General features: G+C 36.5%; 1 protein-coding gene across 1 annotated transcript; it reads right to left on the bottom strand.

The window, feature by feature from the left end:
* Positions 1-2141: 2141 nt before the first annotated feature.
* On the bottom strand, positions 2142-11495 carry LOC306873356 (interferon-induced GTP-binding protein MxB-like). Its single transcript, XM_079422593.1, has 12 exons — positions 11196-11495; positions 7457-7594; positions 7221-7375; positions 6974-7112; positions 6378-6576; positions 5534-5612; positions 5303-5425; positions 5053-5194; positions 4691-4849; positions 4210-4286; positions 2767-3030; positions 2142-2672 (listed from the first exon to the last, which is right to left on the bottom strand). Exons 1-12 carry the CDS (start codon positions 11392-11394, stop codon positions 2448-2450), a joined length of 1899 nt encoding a protein of 632 aa, XP_079278719.1. The 5' UTR covers positions 11395-11495; the 3' UTR covers positions 2142-2447.
* Positions 11496-12031: the final 536 nt, after the last annotated feature.

Here is a 12031-nt window from a genome sequence, read left to right as displayed (position 1 = left end):
GGTCGTTACTTTAAGAAATAAAATAAAAACTTATTTAACGAAGAAAAAAAATATATATATATATAATCACTTTGCCATTACATACAAAACTGAACTATTTTAATAGCTGAAACAGTATAATGTGATTTGGGAGAAGGGGAAAAAGACGGGCTTGAGGGCAGGAAGAGATTTTTCTCCATAGGAATCAGTAGCGGAAACTCAAGATGCCTGTTTTTTGCGTTGTTTATGAATGCTTAAATCTGTCAAACTGAGAAAACACAAGGAGCTTTTATTGTGTACGAAAATATGTTCTTCATAAGGGAGGAAAAGTCAAGAAATTGACTGAAAAACTAAGGAAAAGTGGCTTGTAAACCTGAGTCTGCGGTCGGGAGGATCCAAGTCGAATAATCCTTGTGTGTGCAAATGGTTAATATAAGATATAATAATATATTATGATATTAATAAAGACATATATAAATAGATATGTGATATCTGTTGGCAACTCTTGTTAGACGGCAGCCACAGTACAACGGTTCCAATGCGCTCACCACACACCAGTTACAGGAGTAGAGGAGAGAGAAGTAGAGCCAATTCAGTAAATGGGGATAATTAGGAGGCCATGATTGACAAGGGCTAGTGTTACACCCCTACTCTTTACGAGAAGTGTCGTGGGATTTTTAATGACCACAGATAGTCAGGACATCGGTTTAACGTCTCATCTTAAAGACAGTGCTTTTTGACTGTATAGTGTCCCATCACAGACCACAGGGTGAGCACCCCCTGCTGGCCTCACTAACACCGCTTCCAGCAGCAACCTAGTTTTCCCAGGAGGTCTCCCATGCAGGTACTGAGCAGGCTCAACGCTGCTTAGCTTCAGTGGGCAACCAGTCTTGGGCTGCAGGGTGATACTGTATGGCTGTGGCTACTCCAGACAGCACCTCGAGAACTGAACTCTTTCCTGAGCTTTGGTCTCTTTTGGACTCCCAAAGACCATAGATTGTCGATGCAGGGATGGATTTTGTCCCTCATATTGCTGACTGAACGTGTAACTTATCTTCACCATCCTTGAATAACGTTGAAATGTCAAAATAACAGAGAAAGTCAAAGTGTCAGACGCTAATAGGATTGTCCGATGCTGTGTCTTTTATCGGTAAACTTTCTGGTGTGTCTGGTGGCATTTTCTTGAATATTGGTAACCAGGATGTTTCTGTACTCTTCCAAATTCTTCTACTGTCATCATACATTAGGTCATCATTAAAATTGAGAGGACCTGTTCCAGAGACAGCAATGCATGCCCATGCCATGACACAACCGCCACCATGCTTTAGATGAGGCTGTATGCTTGGGATCATTTGCAGTTCCCCTTTATCTCCATAATTTTGCTTTCCCATCACTTAGATAAAGGTTCATATTTGTCTCATCTGTCCATAAAACTCAGTTCTACTGGCTCACCTTTGTGCTTTTTTTGCAAACTCTAATCTTGCCTTTCTATTCTTGGTGCTGGTCAGAGGTTTGCATCTTGCTGTGTAGCATCTGTAATAATCTCCTACAGACAGTAGATTGTGAGAGCATCACCTCAGATTTCTGGACTTTGTTGGTGAATTTACAGACATGTCTTTTAAGGTTATTTTTTATTATTATTTTTACAGCTTTTATGATTTGTCTGTCATCAACTGCTGTTGTTTTTCTCAGCCGATCAGGTCGTTGTTGGTTGCTGATGTTACCGGTGATTTCCTTTTTTCTTTTAGCATCTGAACTGCTTGCTTTTCTCTCAAAGTCAGCTCCCTCGTCTTCATCCTGATGGTTTGTGTGTGTCATCATCGAATACAAGACTTAGAATGCAGAAGCAATGGATATAACTGATATGACACATTCCCTGCTTTTAATATCTGAATCATTATGGCAACAGGACACAGCTGATCACTTAAGAGACCTATGAAGCAACTGTTTCAATATGTATGCTCACATCAGATAGAAGGATGAAACTAAAAGTGCTGATCTTCTTAGTTGGTAAAACATTTGTGTTGAATCTCAGAAAATTATTCATTATTAATCTGTGGCAGTATTGACGCTTAAAACTTTATATAGTTTCTGAAATTTTGGTTAATGTATAAAAGTCTTGCACAAATCAACAATTATATTCAACTTCATATGCCATTATTATGGAACTTTGATGTGTAAAAATGTAGAACACAACTTTATTGACAACAAGTGCATTATTATTACATAACGAGGGTCTTGAGGTTAAAAAAGTAATTTCAGGAATAGATACCGTATATTATTAAAGGACATTTACTTGAAAAAATACAGCCTATTCATAAGTACTCAACTGCTATTTCTCAAATAAAAAAAACTACAACATGAATGTTTACATTGTTTGCTTGCCAATGTTGTTCACTACCAGCATATGATTTTATTGCATAACTTGGATTGATCAAAATATTTGGAATCGATTAAACAAAGTGATTCTAAAAGGTAACCAAGAGGCTGCGTGCTTTCATGAGACGTTTCTGGCGACTCAGTAAGCTCTCCCGCTTTAGGCCAATGTCAAAGTCTTCTTTCAGCAGGTTGTCTACATCATCTTTATTTTGCAGCAACTGCAACATGTTCCTTTGGAGCTCCAAAGCTGCTTCCTGGAGCAGCAGATAGCGGATCACCATTGGGATCTGGTCAGCTAGACGCTTGCTTGCAATCTGGTGAGGTACAGTAGATAAGACAATGTGTCATATATACATTTAAATTCAAGCTACCTCTGACAGTACTGAAAGCTTTAGTTAGCACACTTACCACGTAGTAGGACTCAAGGTGCAACCTCATCTCACGCAAGGTGGCATGACCACCTGTGCAAATGTTTAAACCTACAAATTGAAATCCTTTGGACCTCTCATATTCATCATCTTCCTCCTCCTCCACCAGCTTATTCTTTGCATGTTGCAGGCTCTGGCTGTATGTGCCATCTTGACTGTAAACAATGAGTTCCATCTTGAATTGGGTCCTCAGCATGGATTCTGCCAAGGATTCTTTATCCTGCTTGATGGCGTCAATCTTAGTCTAAAAAAGTATATAAAAGATTTATTGTATTTTGCAGAATACTAATTTTGAAAATTGTGTTATGATTCAATGGCATTATTGAACATTGAGAAGTAATGCAAATGTTTGTGTAAAATTTGATAGCATTATCATCAATCATTAAAAAAGGAAATAAAAATGACTAATCACTTTGAATTTGTGTATTTCCAGTAGTGACTAAGCATTAATGTAGGTTATGATTACTGCTTGTTAGTGTCATATTCTAACAGCTGAGCACATGCAGATGGAAAAAAAAAATTAAGACATTTTAAGAAATTAATAACACATTTTGACAATACAACAGATCTCCATTTCTGCTCACAACCACGAGAATATGGAAATAACTTTTGCGGTACCTTTTGATTGCACTGCAAAAAAGTGATGTTCTCCTCAGTATTTGTTTTTGTTTTTTTTTTTCCAGTGCAAATATCTAAATATTCTTAAATTAAGATAGATGTAGACGCAAAATGACTAAAGATGAGCAGTCTTATTTATGATTAAAACTTGAACAAAATAATTAAAAAGAGATTAAAAAATGCTGAGGAAGATAATTTTGTGCAGTGTATTCAACGTTTAATTTCATGACTTTATATGAATTTAAGACTTTCTGTTCTGATTTATGACCTGTTAAAGCCTTAATTTGCAAAAATTCTAATTTAAACATTTTTAATAACTGCAGAAACCCTGGAAAAGAAAGCCATGTTTATTATAAGTAGAAAAATCATTTCCACCCTTATGGCTCTCAATTATAGCACGCTGCATTACCATTTTGCATCACAGAGTTACATCAAGAAAATATGGGGCACTGTTGAGTTTTAGAATGATTACTCCAAACATCACTCTGAACCATTTGCCTGAGGTTGAGAATTACTGTTAATAATGTTGTAAAAATGTTCATTTTCTTGCACAGACCAATCGTTTCCCTTCATAAGACCTCAAAAGTTCATCAGAAGCCACGGGTATTAATTTAGTGTTCCTTGATATGCTTTTTTATTCTCAAAAACGGGTAGCTTGCTATTTATGATTCACCAAGCTAAAAATCTTCTTTACTGTACTACTGAAGAAAAACATCACCTACATCTTGGATGCCCTGAGGGGTGAGCAAATTTTCATCCTGGGTTGAACTATCTCTTTAATACACATCCCAGTTAATAAAACTACCTTTGCTATTTTCAGAAGATTAGGGAATCCAGTGAAGCTGCACTGGGCCATCTGGATGAACTTCCTTCTAACTACATCTGTGTAAACACAAACACAATGTTAAAACAGTAACTTTCACTGTCACGAAAAACAGCACTAATGAGTTAATAGCTATCTTTAACTGAAGCAATTCACAATGCCTTTAATGGAAGAACATACATTTAATGGGCTACATGCCTTGCTCAAGAACAATATTGAGTTAATGAGTCATCTTACAATGTCATCTTTGATATTTATCCGGCAAAAAAACTCTGCAACTATGCATTGTGAGTTTAATGGTTTGAGATTTCCTGGTTTCAGCATACTTTGGTCATGCGCTGTGTTACGTGAGTATCCTCAAGTAGAACAGTACTGTAATAATAGCTTTACATGTACTGTAGAAAATACCTGAAAATGATTGAAAACATATTAAAACTGATTCAAAATATAAAACAACACAAACCAGAGATGGTCTTCAGTGTCTTTAATGCAGGTTCCTCCAAAAGCTTGATCTGTGCCCTGACAAGCCCTTCAAAGGTCTTATAATTGATGAATCCTGGAAGCTCTCTTCCCCGATACTTAGCTTCATAGCTTTCAACTTCTTTCACAATCTTCCTGTTAACTGCAGAGTTTTTAAACATTGTGAGAAAAATAAATTAAACTGCACAGCTCAATTATGAGTTCAGCTTCTAAAATTGCTTTGTAGTTAAATGAAGTGCTAAAATAGAATTCATCAGATGTGAACATTTAAAGCAAAATCTTAACATAGCACACAGGCCAAAGCAAGAGTACAACCAGGAGGTACCAAGTATAAGCTTCACTCACAGGAATCTCCTGAATAATCCAAGAAGCTATTCCATTTTGCAAATTCTCGACGAAGTTCTGGAAAAATCAGTAGATCTGAAGCACATTTAATCTCTTCCCCAGTGGTCAGGCTGAACAAATCTTGAGTGAAAGCTGTAACTTTCTAAATTTAGCAATGAGAAGTGACAAATTTCAGGGACTTAGTGATATTGGTATGGCTCTTTACTAAATATTAATACTCTGATACAGTAGATTGCATGGTTGTGCTCACATCAATAAGAAAGCTCAGTCTTTCTCCAGGGTCTGTTGGGGGTCCGTTGCCATATGCCTCCAGTTCCTTCTGTGTTTCAGCGAGCTTCAACTCGATTTGCTCTTCTAAACGAGGCAGGCATTTCTACATAACAGATTAGCATTTTAAAAAAATTGCATTACAAAAATGAGCTATGTTTATTATTAATCTAAAAATGTAGTTGTCTTTTGTGTGAAATTACAATTATATTACCTGAATGTGATGAACCAGCTCAATTGTTAGTTTCTCAGCTAACTTGGGAACAGTGGCAAAACCTTCTTCATATAGTTTGCTGAGCAAAAATGCCATAAACATTACATGACCTATTTTTAAAATTTAGATTTACTTGAATCCCAAATAACAGGTACTAATCTACGGAGCCCTTTAAGGGACATGGTGATGGGGTGGGAGGAAAAAATATTTTTTAAATGTTTTGCGTTCCCTCGGGAAACTGCATTCCCTCGCAGAACTTTTGCGTTCTCTCGCAAAGATATTTATGTTCCCTCGCAAAACTTTTGCGTTCTTTCGCAATGATATTTATGTTCCCTCGCAAAACTTTTGCGTTCTCTTGCAAAACCAGTTGAGTTTGGACAAACTGTTTACTTTACAGCTTGCAGTGGATACAGCTCGTATGTTCACAATAGAGTGCTTCATAGAGTTTTATTTTGAACTTGGACTCGATAAAGTAATACAGTCAGTGGTTAGTTCAAGGCAAGGTTTTGGGACATTCTAAAACGCTTAATGTGGCTTAATGTATTACAAAAGTGACATTGGAGGACCAAATTCGATAATTCGATAATCACCCAAAATTGTTCCCACCACTATGTCCCTTAAAGGGCTCCATACTAATTTGTGTATGCACTATGTGGGCATACTGCAGGTGATTTACAAAGCAAAGTTTTGCAAATAAACACACATGGAAAAAGGTTGGACACACCCTCCGAAGGGAGAAAAAATGTCAGTCATGTGGCTCGCATAAAGGGTCTCACTAAATGTTATTTTAGTTATTTGATGGAATCAACTCTTGATAGATAATGCAATGTGACTGTATACTCACCTGAAATGAGCATGGTCTTTGAAGAAGGCCTTCTCTGTTTCTGTGGCCTCATTAAGAGTGACCTGATCTAAAATCTCTTTTTGTCCCCTGCACCTTACAATCATGTAGCCTTTAGTAAGGTGAATGACCTCATTGTGCACAATGTCTACGACTGTCTCTTCAGTGCCCTTATCCACCAGATCAGGCTTTGTTAAGATGCCTGTGGTAGACAAATGATCAAAACATAATCAGAATATGCATGGAAACCTGTGGTTTTACTGATTCTGCTAACTTGACTGTGCTAGATTTAGAGTGTCATTTGTTTTAAGATACCTGTACATGTACAAAAACAGTCTATTATTTAGCTTGATATTGAAAATTGTTATCATATTTGTTATAATATTATTTTTTCATATCGTATGTATCATATGATTTTAATTAATAATCATAATCATAGGACAGACTGATTTGTAGTGGAATTTTTTTTTACCATTTACTGGACTTTGTTATTCTTCTAGTTATTTACCTATAGATGGTGATTAATTTGAAGTGTTGGACATTCAAAGAAAATTCCAAAATAAGGTGGATAGCATTGAAATGAAATCAGTAATGCACACCTAATGTTCTTTCCCCCTCAGTGTCCTCCTCCTGAGCCATCTGTAATGCTTCTGTGGTTGCGATGTCAACATTGCATGGTACCACAACCAGGTTAATTGTTTCTTGCTTAGTAACAAACTTCCTGATCAGTCTCTTAATCTAGAAGAAATGCATTTGATTGGTGTTCCTGTGTCTCACTCACAAAGGTCTTTTCAACAAAATATTAAAAAAAGAAAAACATAAGTTAAATGAATATAAAAAGTTCACCTGATCTCCTATATTCTCAGGTTGCCCCTTGACAGCCACTCGTGCGATACCAGGGAGGTCAATGAGAGTGAGGTCAGGAACATTGGGAGAGGTGATCTGCAGACTGATGAGTTCATCGCTAATACCAACACCTGGTCCAGCCATCTCATCCTGGGCTACAAACACAATAGGATACAACACCTAAGTTGTGTATACTCTTAAGAAAGATCTTAAGATTCATTTTAAGCATTCTCTACCTTCACGAATCTTTTTCTCCACTTCTGCTGGGTCATCTATTTCTTCCTCTTTCCCCATGTAGCTGATTCTCCCATGCCATATCTCTTCATCTTTAGTTCTTATCATTTTGAGCTCAAGAGGGCATCTTGTAACAATTCCTATACAAAACATGAAATTAAGTTAGCCAGACATCGTTTCACCATGGTGTTCTTGAAAGTTCCTTACAGTAGGCTACCATATATTTATTATATCACGGTATAGACCGAAACATCACTGCGCCATGATGCATGCACAGTACTTGCTGGAAAGTCTATAGTTAATTACGTAAATGCAGTAAATATTTAGTGCTGTCAAGCGATTAATCGCAATTAATCGCATCCAAAATAAAAGTTTTTGTTTACATAATATATGTATGTGTGCTGTGTATATTTATTATGTAGGGTGATATCAGGCAAATTGGGCCACTTTTTTGTTAATCGCTTGGAACACTAACAAAAAAACCCATGTATGACATTTAACTGTGCTCTTATGATTAATAAGGACTGTTTTTAATATTTTTGTGTTGAATTGATGTAATAAAATAAAATTGTTCAGGCCCTACAGGTTTTGAAACATTAGCTGCCCCACATTTTTTGAGATGGCAGTGTTCAGGTAAAATGGGCCGGCCGATCAGCAAATATGGGTCAGTCAAACTGCAAAGTGAAATAGAGACATTTCTGATAAAACACATTTAATTATGTTTAATTTTATAATGTAACAGAACACTGCATCTAAATTACATTTAAATTACATTAGAACATCTATTTGAATTGCATTAAAACATTAATTTCAAACAATTTAATCAATAAAACATACATTTCATGAACAAAATGTACAATGTTCCAAAAAAGTTGGGACACTGTACAAATTACGAATAAAAAAGGAATGCAATAATTTACAAATCTCATAAACTTATATTTTATTCACAATAGAATATAGATAACATATCAAATGTTGAAAGTGAGACATTTTGAAATGTCATGCCAAATATTGGCTCATTTTGGATTTCATGAGAGCTACATATTCCAAAAAAGTTGAGACAGGTAGCAATAAGAGGCCGGAAAAGTTAAATGTACATATAAGGAACAGCTGGAGGACCAATTTGCAACTTATTAGGTCAACTGGCAACATGATTGGGTATAAAAAGAGCCTCTCAGAGTGGCAGTGTCTCTCAGAAGTCAAGATGGCAAGAGGATCACCAATTCCCCCAATGCTGCGGCGAAAAATAGTGGAGCAATATCAGAAAGGGGTTTCTCAGAGAAAAATTGCAAAGAGTTTGAAGTTATCATCATCTACAGTGCATAATATCATCCAAAGATTCAGAGAATCTGGAACAATCTCTGTGCGTAAGGGTCAAGGCCGGAAAACCATACTGGATGCCCGTGATCTTCGGGCCCTTAGACGGCACTGCATCACATACAGGAATGCTACTGTAATGGAAATCACAACATGGGCTCAGGAATACTTCCAGAAAACATTGTCGGTGAACACAATCCACCGTGCCATTCGCCGTTGCCGGCTAAAACTCTATAGGTAAAAAAAGAAGCCATATCTAAACATGATCCAGAAGCGCAGGCATTTTCTCTGGGCCAAGGCTTATTTAAAATGGACTGTGGCAAAGTGGAAAACTGTTCTGTGGTCAGACAAAGCAAAATTTGAAGTTCTTTTTGGAAAATTGGGACGCCATGTCATCTGGACTAAAGAGGACAAGGACAACCCAAGTTGTTATCATCGCTCAGTTCAGAAGCCTGCATCTCTGATGGTATGGGGTTGCATAAGTGCGTGTGGCATGGGCAGCTTACACATCTGGAAAGGCACCATCAATGCTGAAAGGTATATCCAAGTTCTAGAACAACATATGCTCCCATCCAGACGTTGTCTCTTGCAGGGAAGACCTTGCATTTTCCAACATGACAATGCCAGACCACATACTGCATCAATTACAACATCATGGCTGCGTAGAAGGAGGATCCGGGTACTGAAATGGCCAGCCTGCAGTCCAGATCTTTCACCCATAGAAAACATTTGGCGCATCATAAAGAGGAAGATGCGACAAAGAAGACCTAAGACAGTTGAGCAACTAGAAGCCTGTATTAGACAAGAATGGGACAACATTCCTATTCCTAAACTTGAGCAACTTGTCTCCTCAGTCCCCAGACGTTTGCAGACTGTTATAAAAAGAAGAGGGGATGCCACACAGTGGTAAACATGGCCTTGTCCCAACTTTATTGAGATGTGTTGATGCCATGAAATTGAAAATAAACTTATTTTTCCCTTAAAATTATATATTTTCTCAGTTTAAACATTTGATATGTCATCTATGTTGTATTCTGAATAAAATATTGAAATTTGAAACTTCCACATCATTGCATTCTGTTTTTATTCACAATTTGTACAGTGTCCCAACTTTTTTGAAATCGGGTTTGTAACAGTAGCAATTAGTGTTATGGCAGCAGTTTAAAAGTTAACAGCCAATGACTGCAAAGAATTTCAAACAGATGAGGTATAAGACACTCAAACCTTTCTTTGTCTTCTCTGTGGTTCTTCTTACCTTGCTTTTTTCCCCTTGGTTGCTTTCCCTTCTGTTTTTCCCTTTTTTGTCTTTGTGTTTATGTAGTCAAGGTGTTCCTGACTCGTGAGAAGGTAAGAAGGAGGCTTGGCTCTTTTTCTCATGGGCCTCTCTTGTTTTGGTAATAAAATCAAGTCTCATGGGCCTCTCCTCTACCCACTGATTGTATTTTTTTGCCCCATCCCTGGCGGACATCCTTTCTATCTCCTTTATGTTCCTTTCTGGCCCTCATCTTTCCTTTCTGTTTTTCATGCTGTCTTTAATAAAATGTGAAAAAGGTATGTCACAAACGCTAAAATACAATATGTAATATAAATAATTTTTTAAAAGGAAAAACCACCAGAATTTCTACTTAAAGTCAACTCAGAAGGTGGCCCATTTTAACTGAAATTAATGGCTCATTTTATCTTAAAACATTCAGGTAAATTGGGCCAGTAACTAAAAATGATTATTTAACAAAATCAGTATTTTATCTCAGAGAGGCCACCAAGATATGAATGGTTTATGAATCATTATTTCTAAATGCATTTGTTTTTTATTCATTTATCATCCTTATTATTGAGAAGTAATATTGGATATGTCAGGCCACTCACCTTGCCTTTTTCTGGTGTGGTCTCAGAATGAGGCATTGCCCCTCCCCTGTTAGCAACCTCATACCAATACATTATTCATTTGTTTAATGTCAAGTACTGTTATGGCAACAGTTTGAAATTATTTGCAGTCATTGGCTGTTAACTTTTAAAAAGATAAGACACTTCAACCTTAAATGGCCCATTTTACCTGATGGCCCAATTTGCCTGATATCACCCTAAAAATAAATACACACCCATGCATGTATATGTTTAAGAAAAATATGCTACGTTTATATATTAAACATATTTATATATGATATAATTTATATGAATAAAAATACATATTATGTATTTTTTTATGTATTTTATGTATTTTTATAAATACATGTTAATATTTTCAAAATATATGCTGTATGCGTGTGTCTTTATAGATACATAATAAATATACACAGTACACACACATACATTATGTAAACAATTTTTTGGGGGGGAGGGGGGTGCGATTAATCGTTTGACAGCACTAGTTTATATGTGTTTTATATACGTTTATATTTTTATTGTATGATGTATTGTGCTTACCACTGCCCCTGGGTAACGCTACTCCGGACAGCGCCTCCAGAACTGAACTCTTTCCTGAGCTTTGGTCTCCAATGACGGCGATGGCAGGCAGCGCCAGGTCCTTTTCGACTCCCAGAGACCGTAAATTGTCGATAGTGTCGATGCACGGACGGATTTTTTCCTCATATTGCTGACTGAACGTGTAACTCATTTTCTCCATCTTTAAATAATGTCAAAATATCAAAATAACAGAGAAATCCTTCTTTTCACAACAGGACAAAGTGTTGACGCTGTGCGCTCGCTTGATGCTGTTCCTCGGATGGTGAATCCCACTAAACCGGTTTTTTCACCCTGGTGGTAAGTTTCATTTCCTACATAGTACAACGTTTCGTTTCTCTCATTCATGGTTTCTTCGTTCAGTAAATGTAAAAACGCAAGAAAATCATATCGTATGTTTTATTGCACAGTATTGACAAAGTGCGCGGTCAAATTTGTTTGCATTTGTATCCTGTTTCTACATAGACCACAGATGAACACAGGCAGCTATCATATATTTTTTTTTTAGCAAATGTGTTGAAATTCAAAACGTACTCGACCCAAACGGATGGATTTGCATAAACAAATGAAGAAACAAATGCTACAAGTTTTTGAAACTCTGGGCCTAAATAATACTAATTAGTTATTTAGCATCTAAATCCTTAAATGAAGTTATAGCCACATTTTCAATGAATCATAATAATTTTACAAGCCTAGATGAGATACTAATAAACAACAACGTGTTATGTATATAAATTGTTAATTAATTAAAAGAATATATTCATTTATTATTGTGAATTGCTATATATGTTAATGTTAAA

This window comes from Barbus barbus, assembly GCF_936440315.1.
Source record: "Barbus barbus genome assembly, chromosome: 8".
NCBI lineage: Eukaryota > Metazoa > Chordata > Actinopteri > Cypriniformes > Cyprinidae > Barbus > Barbus barbus.
Note: the sequence above shows the minus strand (reverse complement) of the source record. Positions and strands in the feature narration are given on the sequence as shown.

Coding starts and splice junctions, on each gene's coding strand:
- LOC306873356 (XM_079422593.1), bottom strand. CDS start 11,394: ATGGAGAAAATGAGTTACACGTTCAGTCAGCAATATGAGGAAAAAATC. Junction 5,613..6,377: donor AAAGACCATGCTCATTTCAG/GTGAGTATACAG, acceptor ATTTTTGCTCAG/CAAACTATATGAAGAAGGTT. Junction 2,673..2,766: donor ACCTTGAGTCCTACTACGTG/GTAAGTGTGCTA, acceptor GTACCTCACCAG/ATTGCAAGCAAGCGTCTAGC.